Genomic DNA, 18468 nt, shown 5'->3' with positions numbered 1-18468 from the left:
CCCCAAAATGTACACCAATGTAACATATAATATACTGTATTTGCATTTATATTCTGTATTTGAGTGTACATTGATTAACACATATACTGTCTGTCGTCAAGGGTTACGAGAAACGCCATAACACTTTTGTAAAAGACATTCTGATCCAAGGCTGTCTGTTAAGGAGGTCTGTCGAAATCGATTGACAGTTATGAGAATAAATCGCATGGTCAGTGTCTTGCAGGCTGTTGAGATGTGGGGTGTTGTTGGTCAGTGTGGTACAATCAGAATGCATCAGTAGATGTTGATTCTTTTCTTTTTAAAGCTATTGTTTACTTTTACATTTCCAGTGTTGTTATTGTTGGGATTACAGTACACCCCTTTTTTCTTTCATCATTAGAAAACTCTTCTTCAAGTTCTCTAAATATAAGACACAAAGTAAGATACAGCCTCGAAAAGTAAGTTTAAAAAAAAAGAAAAAAAGATTTTGTTCCTAACACAGACATACAAAATGTTCTACATTGACAGAGATCAGTACCTTCCTATGTCTGGCGCTGATTATAATTACCTGGCACAAGAAAGGAATTACTGTCGTGTGAACCAGGATTACACCAGATAGATTTCAAGTCACCCATGGTCCATAACACAACAGGCCCAAACCACAAAATCTTTTAGGTTGTGAAACGGGTCATGGTCAAAGGTCTGTTTTTGGGACCCCAACATAACACATCATAACTAAAGCAGTGCGAAGTGCAAACAGGGGACTCTGCCCATGCACCATGATGCGTAATTTATACACACGACATACGACGATATTGTGTCGAAAATAGCCGATCGACAAGCTCACAACGTGTCACGATGCGATGCCTTGTGTGCTTGAAGATTGGCTATATCCGGCACGTGACACCGTCATACGACAAGGTTAAAATCAGGCGTGACATCTCAACATAGTGACACTTTAAAACATTGCCATAAAATAAATGGAATTCAAATGGAGCATTGCGCTGACACAGTCTGTCTGTGCATTCCATTTCTGTGCTTTACATTCATCTATCCTGAGGACATTTCTGTCTTGGAAGAATGGAGAGATAAGTTCAATAGTCAAAAAGTCAGTCACACACAGTCGTGTAGTACTGTTGTAGACCGTACCATACAATCACACTGTTGACGGATCCTTTATCCTCCATAAGAATATGTCTATTTATATTATCTATTTATATTACATACGAGAACATCTCTATGAGCCTTTCTCTCTCTCTCTTTGATTTCCTGTGTGTGTGTCTGATAAAGCCCCATATTAGAATACAAATCTCTTAAAAAAAAGAACCTAAAAAGAATAAATTACACGAAAAAGAGCTATCAAAAAGAAATGTGTTAGGTCAGTGTTCTCAATGGGATGTGAGCTCTCTTCAAGTTTTAAATCTAAACAATAAAAACTCAGGAAGATGTTTTCACATAATTATCTTCCTGAACTTAAGATCCAGTGTCATTTGACCGCAGATACAGTGATTGACTGTCATTCTCAGTAGTTTTGCTGTTCAACAATAACGATAATAGTTACCTTTTTAGGTTAACTGTAAAAGTGGTACATTTTTCATTTTGTTTTTTTCGGGTTATTTTGTGGATTTTGTGTCTGCGCGAAAATGTATCATTATCAATTGCAGCGCCTGAAACTATTGCCTCACTTTATCATCGCCACATTAAACGTCTAGAATCGTACAATTGTCTATCATAAATACATACAAACAAAACTGTAGACGCTTCATACATGAATGGCGAAGGTTTTCATTTTCAGGTATTTTGTTCAGATGCTGCTGGTAATTAGTTTGTTCATTTGTTTGTCAACGTGTAAACCTGGTCACAGCACTGATATTTCAGTGTGGTGGTCGTCGTGATTGTGTTACTGCATAACCTGCGTACGTTCACATCTCACCATGCTCTCCATATGTTCATTCATCCATCCATTCATGACGTGCATATAGCCGATCCCAGCGGCAAGGAGTGCCTGGGACTGAAACCTGTCCGTTTCCTTCTGTTATTAAACACTTAGTTGAACGGAGTCCCCCAGGGGTCTATAGTAGGCCCCCCTCCTTTTTCCCCCTCTCGCCTACTGCAAACATTTTCGCCGAATGTTCACCCCAGAATAGGGAGAATAGGGTTCATGTGGTTAAGAGTGTTATTATACGTACTACGTGTTAGCACATGAATGACGAAGGCACCTAAAGACAAGCAGCTACAGTATGACTAATCAGCAACACGGCTTTGGTCAAAACGCATTACAATGATGAGAACTCTGCAAAGACATGGATATCACACACGCTTCTCTCACTGTATCTACAGTAGGTTCTCTCTGAATGTCCCGTAGACTGTCTGCCGCTAGATGCATGGATGCATGGAGTCTGCCTGCGGTTAGATGCATGGATGCATGGAGTCTGCCTGCGGTTAGATGCATGGATGCATGGAGACTGCCTGCGGTTAGATGCATGGAGGCGTGGAGTCTGCGGTTAGACGCATGAGTGCATGGAGGGAAGTGTGGATGACAGAGTGAATGATGAAGATGATGATGATGAATGGGGGCGACGTCATGGAGAAGAGGTAGCGAGAGGAGAAGAGACGTCGCCGCCGCAGGGAGCACCCCTTCACAGCAGAAAGTGAGAGACAGGCAGAGATAGAACAAAGTGGCAGACGGTGGGAAGAAAAACACAGAGGCAGTGAGAGAGTGAGCCATCACAACAGAAGGTGAAGAGGAAAGCCTGACAAGTAGTGGTGAGGGTCTTTGGGTTAAGGCCTCTCTGAAGTTTGTGAACGTCATCAGACTGTCCTAAGGCTTATAAATGTTTAAATATTTAATCTATTTCACACCACATTATTTTACCATCGCGGTTCTCCAGGGATTCACTAAGAATATGTTTGTTTGTGTGTTCATTTTTTTTGTGTTGTTGTTTGTTTTGAAGCTCATGAGAACACAAGCAAAGACAGGACTCAACCTTCCTCTGGGTAGCTGCAGTAACTAGCATTTACAAACTGTAAAGGTAAAGGTACCATCTACTGTCTTGTTCCCACAACACTGGAATACTTTTTTACATGTTGAATTAAAGGCCTACACAAGAGGGTAACAGGCCTATAGGAAAACAGATCAAAATACTGTACATTCTGTGTTATTATCATATTTACGCACATATGATGCTAGCTTACTCTATCTACCCAATTGTGCACTTAAGGTTGAGTGGCATAAGTCTACATTCCAGTATACCTAAAGACAACCTATTTCTCAAGAGGGGCCACCTTCTAGTATGTATTACCCTTTAGTAAGTAAGCCAGTGGGAGCATCAGTAGATGAAGTGATAAGGCATTTCGGAGCTAGCAACTGCCGAGTTCTGTCAGCTAGTTGTTTCTGTTGAACCTAAAGCCCCGGAAATAGCTCATAGAGCTTGTAGATCGGCTATTTCTGGTGAATAACTTAAGTGCTATAGGGGACGAACAGTGTGAGCAGCATCGATGAGTCCAACACACACACACACACACACACACACAAACACACACACAAACACACACACACACACACACACACACACACACACACACACACACACACACACACACACACACACACACACACACACACCACAACCACTGATTGTCAAGCAAACACACAACATAGACTTGCACACACACATACGTAGAAAGCACTTCTCTACTTTATAACTTGTGACTTCTACTGTGTAAAACATTGACTGTTCTAAATTTCTAGATCAATACACAGTCAAAGCATCAAGTATTTGGGAAGTGAGCTAGCCTTTTTTGTTTTGTTTTGTTGTTTTTTGCATTTTGACATGGTCTGGAAGAGCCCATGACCCCGTGAATCGGTATGGCTCTGTAGTTTGCATTAGCTTTAGTTATCTTAAGCTCACCGTTCAAAAACGTATAGGCTTTGACTGTGTGTACTATATAATATGCCACCTTACAATGTGGATATGAGACCAGAGTCCTAGGGAGCATTTCGGCATTTTGCACACAGGCAACACCAGTTAGTCCTATAATAAAAAAGGCAGAACAGAGAAAGAGAAAGGGGTGAGAGAGATAGCCAGAAAGAATGTAAAGAAAGAGAAAATTATTAAAGCTTGGTCACAGAAAGCAAGCAATCACCATCGTCGTCATGGTGACGATGAGATAAGATGATGTTAATGACCATCAACATAATCATTTGATATATGGTCCAATCTCACTCTATTCATTTGTGGTTTTAGCAAAGTACACTTCAGTTCAGACACATATAAAGGGCTATTGCATGATACAGTTGAATTCCAAAATATAGCCTCAGAAATGCTTTTTTCTTTTTGTTTCTTTCTCCTTTTTTGTTGTTGTTTATGGAGCACATTCTACAAAATCCGGGATCCAAATGTGTTACATCTTTTGTCAGTAGTTTTAGATCTCATGGTATTGTGTGTGTAAAGCGCTGGTGTCGCAAAAAATAGTAGATCTATAAGCTCACAATGTATCATGTTGTGATGCACTGTGAGCTTGTAGATCTGCTATTTATGGTGTGTGACACCGGCGCGCAACCACTTAGGATTTAGCCTGTGATTGGTTGGTTTGTTGGTTGTGAATTGTCAATAAAACAGCCCTTTTCCAAGCTGCTGTGGTATTATTGTCCTGCAGGTTATGGTCCTCTCTTGAGCTGCCCCAGCATGCTTTGTGCCGTAATCGGCTCAGTTCAGAACGTAATCTGTTAGACATGACTGATGGACCACCAGCTAAATACCAGTTACATCTCTAATGTGACTGGATTAAGAGTAGAGTTACATTAAGGTCGCTCTGCGACTCCGTGATTCGACCGGTGTGTGTCAAGCAGTGTGGCGCCGGGATTTGGACCCAGTTGCATTTCCTGGGTTGAACACCGCTCCAATGGAGGACAGGCTTACGATGTCGTCTTTGTCTTTGCCTGTATCCAGAACGGAAATGACACTAAAAGCCTCGATCGAAGCCTCAAAATTCCGTTTTCGGCAAGCAAAAAAGCCATATCTAATAGAGAAATAAAAAAATAAAGGAACGGGAAATACAAAAAAAGAAATACAAAAATAATACTAGGTACAAAACGTCAAATGAACTAGACTGAGGTCTCAGGCCCCGCCCCGCCCCGTGTGGAGTGAGGGGAGCCGTCTGCGACGAAGCGCAGCAGCGGTGCGAAGGTGCTGTAGTCTGGCGTGTTCCGCCAGCGCGTGAACATCAGTTTCTTGGTGAGGGGTTCGGACCTGTGCGGGTTGTTGGGGGCAGCGTTGCTGTACTGGTGTGCGGCTGCTGCGCCTCGCTGGCGGCCGCCGCCGCCCACTGCGTCGCCGCCAGAGGTGGCGTGCATAGACAGCGGGGTGAACTCCGACAGTTGACCCTCATACAGCTTATCCGCGTTCTGTAAGGAGAGAGAGAGAGGGAGAGAGAGAGAGAGAGAGAGAGAGAGAGAGAGAGAGAGAGAGAAAGGGAATGGAGAGACGGCAAGATGGAGAGAACAGAGAAGAAGGAGGCATGATAGAGAGACAGAGAGGGGTGATCAGAGGAAGAGGAGAAGAGAGAGAGAGAGAGAGAGAGAGAGGAGGAGAACATGTCAGTCACAGAGTCCTGATGTGTGAGGTTGGTCGGAGAGACGGCGGTGGGAAGCATGAAAGATCCACAAGCACAAGGTATACTGTAGGAGGAGACATTTTTCACCACAGACCACGAGATCAGCAAACCTACACTGTTTGTTTATCTATTACGGGTCCATTTGGTTATTTTTTGTACTTTCTCAGATTTCATTTACAACCTCTGGAGCACAATGTATCTAAAAATCCTCACGTGCACCACGGCTTAATCTTCAACCGGGTGGCAGCTGTGATGAAAATCTCTCCTCCTTTGGCGTGTCACATTAGCACAAGCAAACATACGAATTCTCTGCAACAAGAAAACATTGTGCTAAGCACGCCATACGCATAGAAATATATATATACGCCTGTACGGAGGCGAAACCAAGTCACATCATGCAAACGGAAGCATTGTCTTAAAAAAAAAAGGAAAGCGTGCAACACCGTTAAGCCCAGAGTGAGAAGGCTTTCCCCCTCTTCTTTTCTCTTGCACCCACCCTCTCTCTCTCTCTCTCACACACACACACACACACACACACACACACACACACACACACACACACACACACACACACACACACACACACACACACACACACACACACACACACACACACACACACACTTACATGTTGAGCTACAATAATGATATTGAGGCCTTTGTTGACTTTAACACAAGTTTCAGATGCATTTCCTTTATACTGCAGTGACAGAATGTTTCAGTAGAGGGCAGCAAAGCTCCACTTAAAGAACTAAAAACAGTTAGTGAAGATGCCAATTTTTGTGTTAACATATTTATAGAATGATCAGTTCAGTTGCAGGGAAATTGCGAATGGCAGCTGTGTAAATTATTCTCACTGTTATTGATGTCATTTGAGCTTTGTGTAGGGAGTGTTCACCTATAGAACGGCACAGACACACACACACACACACAGACACACACACACACACACACACACACACACACACACACACGCACACGCACACGCACACGCACCATTCCCTGTTAGTCACAACACCCAAATTTGTAATACACACCAAACATGGTGTTTGGTGTGGTAGCAAGGCAAAGAACCTGTTAACACCTCCCTTAGCACCTCACTGCAACCACACCGACACACACACACACACACGCACACACACACGCACGCACACACACATACACGTAGGCTGTATGTTTTACCATGCTTAGGACCTCTAGCCCTCTGTGACATCTAGTAAGGAGTGAGAACTCTGGAAGAACACAGGCCTCTCAGGCTCTCTCTTATTTACATTCTGTGTACACGCACACACACACGCACACACACGCGCACACACACGCACACACACACGCACAGCAACACACAAATAAGTAATTGCCTTCATACCTGCGCTTACAACACTTACACGCTCTGGATATGCATAACTTTAAGATCACAAAACAAAAAGCACAATACATTTGCGACTGTAAACATCATCTGTAATGTACAGATACATCATATGAGGAAGCCACAGGTTATGGTACGACATCACACACAATATTCTGCATTGACACCCCAGGCCAAAGGTCAAAATGCAGTGTTCTAGTCATAGGATATCTGCAGACAGAAGCCTTCAGAAACAGATATTAACCACAGCCTCAGCCCTATTCTATACTTTGTCATATGATGGTGTTGCATGGCGAAAGTAGCAGATCTGTAAATCTGCAATTTCTTTATATTATTATTATTATTATATATAAGTTTTGAATGTTTGGATTTCTTTTTCATGAAGGCCTATTAATAATGCCCAGAATAGGGACACCAGGTTGAAAGTGGTTAATTCACATCTTATGATGAAAACACTTGAATGCAGTTGCAATTGTCAATGTTAGGCTCTGTACTGGCTTCTAGACAGAAGACAGTTTTATGTGTGTGAATCCAGAATAAAACCTGTTGCAGCATGCAGCAAAACTCACTGGCCACGACGATAACAATCGTGCAAGTATAGTAGATGGAATATATAGAGGGAGAAAGAAAGGGGAGATAACTGGAGTGAAAGTAGTATTGAATAGAATAGAATAGACGTCCAGGATGTTAAGAACAGGAAAGCGAGGGAGGGAGCAACTTGTGCAGAAACAGGAAACAGGCACATGCGCTTGTGAGAATAAAATTATACAAACAAAGGAAGACAGATTCCGGGAAAGACGGATGCAGATAGGTAGGTAGAGAGAGAGAGAGAGAGAGAGAGAGAGAGAGAAATGGGGGACGGGAGGACAGAGGGGTCACCTCTGGGCGGGCTCAGAAACTGATTCTGCTGGAGGCCTGACTCTGAGACAGCATAAAGATGGTGGACGGCTCGGAGGCAAGGCACAGACGCCTGGTCTGTTGTGTCCGTCACACACACGACAGAGGAGTGGAGAGGAGAGGGGAGGAGAGGAGAGGAGAGGAGAGGGAGTAGGGTATAAAAGAGTTAGGATATGAAGTTAATAATAGTTAGGAACAGTTGAAAGCCTCAAAGACCACGCAGTCGGGATTCAAATGAAGCAAGGTTTGACCAACATTTTTCAAAACCCAAAGATCTGATCTTCATCTCCCTCTTACTGTTACATCTAAGTCTATTGGCCCAAGTGGTTAATTAAACTAATTGATTTTAAAAAACATTTATTGATTTGCTGATAATAAGAATAATCGCTACGAAAATGTTGCAAGTTGCAGCCCTAGACCCAATTTTCAAAGATTCATGTATTATTGTATCACACATTATCTACTCTTGTTTTGTGTCATGTCATCTGATCTGCATGATAAAGGGCTAAGAATCAGATCTTTGTACTTTGTGTATAGATTCAGTTGATTTGTGTTCAGAACGATAAAAAACACTCAGGATTTGTGTTCATTGTTACCAACAAGCAGAGATGGAGGGGTTAACCAGGGGGAGGGGTGTGAGGAGGATGAGGATGAGGGAGAGGAGGAAAGGTTATGGAAGCTCTTCCGGGTCATGAGGAAGGTCAGCCTTCAGAGTTCACAGCAAAAACCAGTGGAAAACAAACTGTCTTATTCTGTGACCAGAGACAAACAGCACGATGTCGGCATCAAGTAATCCATCCACATGTACTTATATAACAGCCCTCCATTACTACTGTATACACTACAGCACTGTTTCCCAAACAGTGGGTCGGGACCCATCTTTGGATCGCGGACCAATTTTTATCGGTCCCCTTTTTTAGTGTCTTCCAAAAAATATATATATTTTAAAAATAAATCACAACTTTTAATCAATTAAATGAATTCCAACATATTTCATAAATAAAATAAAATAAATAAAATCATTTTCATAAATAAAATAAACAAAACATTTAACGTTTTAAGAAGTACCTAGTGAAAATAGCCGATCGACAAGCTCACAACATGGCGCGAAGCGACACGTTGTGAGCTTCTAGATCTGCTAGTTTGGGTCCCAGGCAAACATCTAATTTCTCTTTTGGGTCTTGAGCTAAAAAGCATACTGTATACCACTGGTATACAGTATGCTTATATCTTGCATTACTACTGTATACAGTGTTGGAGTCAACCTTGCAGGACTTTCAAAATAGTATAGTTCCATGTGGAGGAGGAGCAAATAGTGGAGCAACACTACAGCAAATGCACACAGTAGTGCACGGCAAAATTAATTCCATCCATTTGTAACTATGAAAGGGTACAAATGGAACCACACAAATAGTTGCATTTGCACCCTCTCTAGTTTTTTTTTTACTGTTTCCCTCCGAAGTCTATTGGTGATTTAGAGTGAATTGGTGGATTAGAGTGAAGTGAGCACTGCACACAGACGGTCGAGTCGACTGACTTACGTCCAGTATGGCCGGGACATAACCGAAGCCTGCGTACATCTGAACACCCACAGAGTCATTACAGTTAGTTATATGATACTATGAAACCAAATGGAAACCTGTGGACAGAATGTGTGTTAAAAGTACACTGCCATCTGCCTATTATGTACAGTTGATCTATCTAATTCATGGGGTCTTCAACAGGGGGTCCGGGAGGGGGTCCTCAGAGTTACTACAGGGGGGCCGCCAAATCTTTGTGTGATATGAATGTTGTTTTTACATGAACCACTTGAACCCTAGCATTCCTTTTCTGCGGAGAACTTCAGCCAAAAATAGCAGATCTACAAGATCACACCGCCTCGCAGCACGAGGCGTTGTGAGCTTCTAGATCGGCTATTTTTGGCAAAGAAGTATATGTGTAGAGGGAAAAAAAAAAGTAAAGAAAAGGTTTAATCTGAAACGCAATTTTATACAATATAGAGGAGGTCGCTGCTTCATCTCTCTCTCAGCTAGGGGGTCCTTGACCTGAAAAACGTTGAAGACCCCTGATCTAATTGATCTGTCTGTCCAAGTGTCCATCCATCCATTCCTACCTGGATGCGTTCCGTGGTGGTGGGCCACAGAGCCCGCCAGATCACCTTCTTCACCACGTCGGGCAGCAGACAGGCTACGATCAGCAGGATGATACTGAGCCAGGCCGGACCGCTGGACAGCATCTGCATGAAGACATAGTACATCCTCTGGTAGTTCATGAACGGCCTGGGGACGAGAGGAGAGGAGAGATGAATACATCTCATCACTTTGCTCTCAGTTAGATGTCCAACGTGTCAGCGTAGGTAGAGGCGTACCAGATGATGCCTCCCCATAGGAGGGAGAAGATCACAAAGAAGATGAGAGACCCCCAGATGACAAAATGGTTGATCCACGTCCAGTAGTGAGTGTCTAGAACCAGCTAGAGAGAGAGAGAGAGAAAGAGATTGATTGATTGATTGATTGATTGATTGAAGCAATCTTTCTCAATTTGAATAAATAAATACAAATAAAATCTATCCAGTCCTATCTCTTGCACGTGTGTGTGTGTGTGTGTGTGTGTGTGTGTGTGTGTGTGTGTGTGTGTGTGTGTGTGTGTGTGTGTGTGCGTGTGCGTGTGAGCGTACCTTGAACGTAACAGTGAAAACAAGCACAGTGAAGACCAGCGTTCCAAACGTCCAGTTTCCAAACATCTGCAAACAGGAAGAGAGTCAGGGGAAGAGGCAATGTCAGACAAACCATATTTTGCGTAATATTTCAGATATCATTCACAGTGGCGCATTTCTACTCAATAGTACTGCTGTTGGGTCAGTGGGAAAAGTTCGGTCTTTTCACTGTTGAGTCATTAGGGATGGGAGTATTTGCTGGTCTCTGGAGGATGGGAAACTACTTTTAGTGCTTCACCCAGCAGATGGCTGCTCAGATGGCTCAGAGGAGCACACAGGGGAGCTTTTAGGGGTTGAGTGTCTTGCTCAGGGACACTTCGACACATAGACTGGGCAAGCCGCGGGTCGAACCGGTGACCTTCCGATTCCCAGACGGCCTCTCTACCTATTCAGCTACGGTACGTCCTCCACCCCAGGTTTCATTATCCGAAGACAAGAACAGATGGTCTGTGGATATTTTCCTCAGCCTCAGAGGTAAACCAGGCAAAACCAATGACATCAGCCAGGAAAGAGCAATTACAGCCCACTGCCCTATTGGTTTAGCTGAACTTGTATAATACTGTAGTTATTATTTGTTAAATGTCTTTTAAAGCTATGAATTTTCAACAAAACATGAAATATCTGTGCGTTATGGAGAGATATGGAGATGGCACAAGGGGTGAGGTCGCATTGGGATTTTTCCCTGTCTGACAAATTATACTCTTTAAGGCTGGCTTTTGCATTTCACACCCGGACTCAAGTCAACACTTGAACTTGCATGTGCACTTAAAGGGAAACGTTGCCGGTTTTCAACCTAAATCCCATGTTTCTGTTTTGAGGAGATCAATAATGTAATGTCCCTGATCAAGTGAAACAACGCATTTGACGTCATCGTTTGGCGATGTCAACATTTTGCGGAGAAATACACAGAAGGGTATTTTTTGCCACACTATATTGTTCTCCTCAAATCAGAACAATTTTGGTTGAAAATCTCCAAAGTTTACTGTTAACGGTGTGAATGTCATGCCATGTACTGTTTGCAGTAGCATGTGCATATTACCTGTTGAATTATTATGATGTACATAGCAGAAATACATGGTACATGGTCTATCTACAATACTGTACCATGTAAAAGTATGCAGCAGTATACACATCATGAAAGTAACATCTGAAGAGCATACCATAGATAAAGCATAAAATAACATGTGTCTTGTTTTTCCTAGAGTAGATATGTCTTCTTTGCACACTAGAGTCCATGAGAGTGTTATACGAAGGGTGTAAATATGAATGAAACGAGGTGAATAGTAGTAGTGATGAGTTTGAAAGTGACTCGTGTTGGCAGTGTTGGCAATGTTAATGTCGATAAATGGAGTGTGACGGTGATAATGAAGGTATGGACTGTTAATATTCACAGTTTGCTGGTTTCACTGTGACCCCAAGAGCAATGGCTTCACAAAATAGCTCACTCCAAAATTCACAAAGTTTAGATTAAGCCTGTCACAATAATTACATTATCGCCTAATCGTAATTATTTTTGCATAATCGTCAGAATCTTTCTATTCATCTGTATAAATGTATCTGTTCAAAAATAGTAAAAAGCTTGTGAGCTCGTAGATTGTCTATTTGGGAAAAAAAGAAAGAATGTATTTTTTTGATTTGATTTTTGATTATTGGTACAGGGCATTGTCAGTGATTTCTGTGTATATTAAGTAAGGTATCTGTCATAATTTATCATTAATAATAATTTTTGTTATATATTCCAATGCTCAATGCCACAAATAAATCATGAATCACAATCATTTGTATGACAATTCAACTAAATCAACTAAAAAGATGTCATGATTGTGACATTCCTATATGTTTCTATCTAAACTGTACTGTACAGGGAACACATCCAAGCATGGGTACCTCAAAATATCTTGATGGCATGTTGATTGGCAGTGCTTCTATTATTATACTATAAAAATATTTATATAAATCTGTGCTAGTGTCAAAAAAACTTTTTTTAAGCTTACGTCACTCAAAATTCAACGACAATCCATTACGAGCACGAACAACTAAAAATGCTACCTTTTTTCATTATGATTGAAACCTCAGGTTTGTCAACTGCCTGAGAGACGTTGTAGCACGCTTGTAGCTGTGATGCACATGCACACACACACACGCCCACACCCATACATACCCACACTCACACCCCCACACACACACACACACACACACACACACACACACACAACTCTACTTTATTGTCACATCGCAGGTTTACGGGTTTGCACGCACACACACACACTCACGTTTACTTGGCAAAATCCAACCCCTACCCTAACCTGAAAATGTGGCTTAGGTCAGGAACATACAGTAGGTACAGTTCAAGGTAATGCACGCACATCCAAGGTATTTGACAGTGCAGGATCAAACGGAACAGTTCAAAAAGCACAGAGAGTATCGGCACACAGCTCTTGAAGCTCCCACAAAACTTTATTCAAGATGAACTACATCGTTTAAACACCTTCCAGGTCTTCGTCATGGTACAGTACCTGAGTTGATGTACCTGATGAAGATCTGTTAGGTCAGGTCAGGTAACACACACACACACACACACACACACACACACACACACACACACACACACACACACACACACACACACACACACACACACACACACACACACACACACACACACACACACACACACACACACACACACACACACACTGCCTTACACTACACTACACTACGTACAGTGGTTACATACAAGGTGTTTGTTCACTACTATTGAATGTGAACATGGATGTGAAGGGGGCGGGGCTCACGACACAGATTCATACACCTCATTGGTCTACTCTAGAGCGCTATAGGCGGGACATGGAGTGAATGACTGGAAAACTATTGGATGGTGATGGGCGTGGTTCGGTGTTGGGTCACGTGACAGGACAAAACAGGAAGTAGGAAACTAGTGGGGTGGGTGACTGAGAGAGACAGAGGACAGGCTTACCATCTGTGTGTTGGTTGTCATTAGCTGGGGGAAGGAAAGAGAAGCAAAAAGAAAAAGCAACACAAAGGTAAGAGCTGAGGACGAAGAAGATAGAGGGGCAAGAAAGAGAAGGAAATCATAGGGAGAAAAAAATAATACAATTTTGAGAAACAAAATTGGATGCAAACGTAACCGGAAAAACAAACGAGGAAGAAAGATGGTGGCTCCGCCGCAGTGCTTTAAGACTCATAGAGATGAATGGTGAAACTCCTGGCATGGTTTGTTTTGACGGGAAACAGCCTTCCAAAATAAGTACACTTTCTCAAAGGGAGCGCAAAAGTTGATGACAACAGAAGGGAAATGAGACCATAAACCTGCAGGCGCCCCAGAACATTGTCTTCCAACCCAGAGCTTAAAGGCCTCTGCAGACCAAGCTGTCTTGTCGTGATTAACTGCGACTATGTCGGGACATCGGACCGGGTGATGTCAGCTGATGTCTCATGTTTAAAAGTTGCTCCAAACACGCTGACAAATCAGATGGCACTTTTCTGCGCCTGCACCAAAAATGAGCGTGCTTCATAAAATCATTGCGTCCATGAGGTCCAGGTGTGTGTTTATCGAGTGAAGCTACAAATATATATTAATATGTGAAAGCTCACTCTCTCGCTCTATTTTTTTCTGTCTAGCTCAGTCTATCTTTCTCTCTCTCTGCATGCTGTCTTAAGTGCTGCCCTTACTAGGGCAAATGGGATTCAAATGCCCTTCCTTCCCCATGATTCCCACCACAAATTGAACATACTTAATCGGGTGATTGGGCCCCACTAATGCCGTACTGTGGGACTCGCAGCACAAAATATGACCGATTATCAGGCACAGACACTTCTCAATGGCCTGATTACCCAACAATGCCTTGGTGTGTAGAGTGAAGCTTTTGCATGAAGGGCAAGGTCCTATTTAATCTGCCGCAAGAGGGGCTCTAATAAAGACATATCATAATATCACCCATGGAAAATGTTCTGTAACATTAAAGCAAGTCAACCATGAAAGCAGTTACATGAAATATTCGTAAAATAAATGTTATGTAGCACAGTGCTCAAGGACAGACTCCAGAGCTAAAAAGTGTTGCGTCAGCAGAATGTTAGTTGGTTTAATGAGGTATAACGCAACAGCAAAATGTGACTTTGGGACAGTTGTTTTTTACAACTGCACTGCACACAAACCAAAGAGATTAAAACAAAGCTGATGGGAAGCGGTAAAAATAGATATGGTTTGATAGAATAATTATAAATAATTGTTTTATAAATAATGAATGCATCATGTCAGTCATTAGGAAGAAAATGTTTCCAGTTTTGACATTTGAGAAGGTGGTTCTGACAGCTGACAACATTAACAGATTAATGATTCATGATAACAGATGGAAACAAATGACTAAGTTCTAATAGATTTTTTCTTTCAAATGTACAGAATCATAAGAATTTAATATTTAATAATCAATCAATATCAACAACTCAAAACTGTGTTTAAAACACATGGCTTTCTTTCTCTTTTGTGGATTCATGGTTCTTCTTTTGCAGGTTTCCATTGCTGTGGCGATGTCTGCCTTACCTGTCCGTTGCTGGTGAAGGTTGTGTTGTCGAACAGGAAGTAGGCACCAAAGAACATGACCACAGCGGCGTAGATTCCCAGGCAAGTCCAGTAGATGAATATGGGCCATCGTAGCAAGCAGTTCTTGGAGATATCCCTGTGTGGCAAAACACACAACATCATAACTTCACCAGGTAAACAACCAACCATTTCACAGAAATAGAAACTATAAAATTCACACAATAGGGCTTAAGTGTTTCAACTGTTCCTCACTTTGCTGGGGACCCACTGGCACAATGTGTCACTGTTTAGGCCATGTGTATTTCAAATGTTTGTCTGTATCCTAAGATTATGTTTTACTGTATTGTTGCGGTGAAAATGTCTATAACAATACTCTGCACATAAGTACAAACTCAATGTCTGTAGTGAGTTTTGAATTCAGTAGTACTGTACAGTGATTCTGTGTGGGGTCAGTGTGTTTGTAGTCTCGCATAGCCAGATGGTCAGAGATCTCACACTACAGATAGATCTGGGGAAATCTAAATGAAATGAATGGGCTTGGATGCCGGGAAAAAACAGCGGTAACAAACCCTAAGGCTATTTTTTACATTTCCAATTTTTTTCCACACAGTTTTAGCTCATAAACTCAATTTAGATTCACCAGATGTGTCAGTATATGCAGAGATCTCTGATCATCTGACAAGGCAAGACTACTTTCAGGCTGTCCCACCTGTAGAGCGAGGGGTCCTTCTTGAGGATGTCCATGTTGATGTGCTGCTCCATAAGACTGTACAGCAGGATGGGCAGCGAGGTGAAGCTGATGTTGTACAACGTCAGGTACGCTGTGTCGTACAGGGGCTGGACAGAAAGAAAGAGAGAGAGAGGCGGGTTTGGGTAGGACAGATCAGGGTTAGTTATTTTGTGTGTGTGTGTGTGTGTGTGTGTGTGTGTGTGTGTGTGTGTGTGTGTGTGTGTGTGTGTGCGTGTGCGTGTGCGTGTGCGCGTGCGTGCGTTAAGTGCTTATACCTGCTGTGAGAAGCCGCAGAAAAACTGGTAGAGGAATTGAGGAAAGATGAAGACCACATTCTGGGAAGAGAAGGACAAAAGGAATGGATATGATACATTTTGAAGAAGATCCAACTCCCATGATCATGTATATATAAAAAATTACAAAAATACTTGATGTATAAGTATATACAGTATATACAGTAGTACATTCTACACTAGTATGAATCTTGCATGTCCTCAGCTAAAGTTGGTAGTCTTTGGTGAGCAATTAAAAGTCAGGTTGTCGGGGATGGCAAGAAACTGGCCAGTATTCTTCTTCATTCTTGATTTCTGATTTTCATTCAAAAGCAAACCACATTATGGGCAGAACGTAAAGTGACGCGGAAGTATTATACCTTGTAGAAGAAGTACTGTACTAGCTCAGAGATGCGTATGTAGTAGTAATGTCCATGAACCAGGAGCATCTTCTTGAGGTGTTTGAACTTGGGGATGGCATAGTCGCTGTTCCTCACTGCCTGACGACCCTCCTTACCCATGATTCCTAGGGAAAGAGAGAGCGATTAAGAAAGAGAGAGAGCGACACAATATCCTTTAAGAGACTTAAATATATTAATATTTTTTTAGTACATTTGAAAATGTTTCACATTTTGACACATTTTGACCATATTTGGATTTGCATTTTGACCATATTACTGTAATAGGGACTGGTTAACATACGGTTTTAATTAAATTGTTACATTTAGATAATATCAAACATAAATATCAAACCATACTCATAACTATCTTCATATTAAAATTGGCTTACGGGAGGACAGGCTGGCCGGCCGGCGAACCACGTCGTCACACTCATGTCACTATGACTTAGCCATAACCACATAAGGAGTTCCCAATGCAGCTATGCCCAAATATGGAGTGGGTTGCCTAACCTCAATGTGTCGTCATGGCATCAGACGCAAACAAATCAGTCAAAAAGGACACTATGACTCAGACATATTGGTCGGATCGACGGTGCGACGTAGCTTGTATAACATATGTCTGATAACTTAAGGAAATGCAACAGTATCTATAAATGCACAAAATCTGTGTCTGTCTGTGTCTAGGTTTCCCTGCTTATCTTGAGAACCATCTGACTTGCCGTGTTACCGTCGAGGACACAGGTACAGCAGTTGTCCAGAAACATATGTCTATAAATCCCAAAATCTCAGTATTTGTCTGTTTCCCTTTAAGCCCATATATGGCGATCTCTGATGTCATCAATATGACGTCATGGTCCTGACATCATAGACTGGCCTCATCACTCATCATAATGATCATCATAATGAGTACTGCACTGCAAGTTATTCTGGTGGTGAACTATATGGCTTTGCGACGGGCATTGCATTTTGTTTTTAAAGTAGGTGATAGAAGCAAAACAGTCGCCTTTTACCGAGACATACTTGGCATGAAGGTTTTACGCCATGAGGAGTTTGAAGAAGGATGTAAAGCAGCCTGTAATGGTCCTTATGATGGAAGATGGAGTAAGACAATGGTTGGTTTCGGGGCTGAGGATGACCATTTTGTTGCCGAACTGACATACAATTATGGAGTGGGAGAATATCGTCTTGGCAATGACTTCATGGGGCTTACTTTACAATCAAGTCAAGCTGTAAGCAATGCTAAGAATTTAGGTTGGCCTCTCACTGAAGTAGGAGAAGCACTCTATCTGACCGAAGCACCGGGAGGATATCGCTTCTATCTGGTTGACAAAGAACAGCCTCCAAATGATCCGGTGCAAAAGGTTTGTCTCGCGGTGTCAGATCTCCAGAAATCCACACACTACTGGGTTTCCCTTTTGGGAATGAAGGTAATGGATAAGAGTGATGAGAAGAAAACAGTGCTGATGGGATTTGCAGACAGTCAGTGCAAGCTGGAGCTTCATGATATTGCTGAGACTGTTGAACATGGAACAGCCTTTGGAAGAATAGCGTTCTCGTGTCCACGAGAGCAGTTGGCAGGCCTTGAGGCTTTGATGAGAAATGAAAATCAGGAAATCCTGACACCACTTGTCAGCTTGGATACCCCAGGAAAGGCAACAGTGGAAGTGGTCATTTTGGCTGACCCAGACGGCCATGAGATTTGCTTCGTGGGAGATGAGGCTTTCAGGCCTCTCTCCATGCTGGATCCCAATGGAAATGCCTTGCTTGATAAGGCAATGGCGGAGGACAAAAGCCATGAGTGGTTTGCCAAACACAACAAGCAGAAAGCTGCTGCGTGAGCTGAAGTTGTTTCACTAAAAATCTATATAACACTGTGTGCTTTTCCATGCTTTCAATGCTGGATCCCAATGGAAATGCATTGCTCGATAAG

At 42.3% G+C, this 18468-nt stretch overlaps 2 protein-coding genes across 5 annotated transcripts in view; one reads left to right on the top strand and one right to left on the bottom strand.

Moving 5' to 3' along the window:
- Window positions 1–287: 287 nt before the first annotated feature.
- The window catches only part of atp11a (ATPase phospholipid transporting 11A), a 76715-nt gene continuing 58534 nt past the window's right edge, over window positions 288–18468 (bottom strand). Inside the window, exons 23-31 of one of the 4 annotated variants that reach the window (XM_084050630.1) lie at window positions 16518–16663; window positions 16141–16200; window positions 15845–15972; window positions 15136–15271; window positions 10536–10601; window positions 10227–10330; window positions 9972–10137; window positions 6778–6869; window positions 5246–5386 (exon numbers count right to left, since the gene is read on the bottom strand). In XM_084050630.1, the coding sequence (XP_083906756.1) occupies window positions 6792–6869; window positions 9972–10137; window positions 10227–10330; window positions 10536–10601; window positions 15136–15271; window positions 15845–15972; window positions 16141–16200; window positions 16518–16663 (884 nt within the window). In that variant the 3' untranslated portion in view covers window positions 5246–5386; window positions 6778–6791. Of the gene's footprint in view, window positions 5387–6452; window positions 6494–6777; window positions 6870–7843; window positions 7937–9971; window positions 10138–10226; window positions 10331–10535; window positions 10602–15135; window positions 15272–15844; window positions 15973–16140; window positions 16201–16517; window positions 16664–18468 lie in introns of those variants that run through there. The other 3 variants (XM_084050631.1, XM_084050628.1, XM_084050629.1) reach the window with 3 other exon arrangements.
- LOC311040887 (glyoxalase domain-containing protein 4-like) lies at window positions 17480–18395 on the top strand (the record flags this gene model as incomplete). The annotated part of the gene is made up of 1 exon (XM_084051268.1): window positions 17480–18395. One exon carries the CDS (start codon window positions 17480–17482, stop codon window positions 18374–18376), a length of 897 nt encoding a protein of 298 aa, XP_083907394.1. The 3' UTR covers window positions 18377–18395.

Source organism: Gymnoscopelus microlampas, assembly GCF_963454915.1.
Source record: "Gymnoscopelus microlampas genome assembly, chromosome: 24".
NCBI lineage: Eukaryota > Metazoa > Chordata > Actinopteri > Myctophiformes > Myctophidae > Gymnoscopelus > Gymnoscopelus microlampas.
The sequence above is the reverse complement of the archived record's forward strand: the minus strand, read 5'-3'. Positions and strand labels throughout refer to the sequence as shown.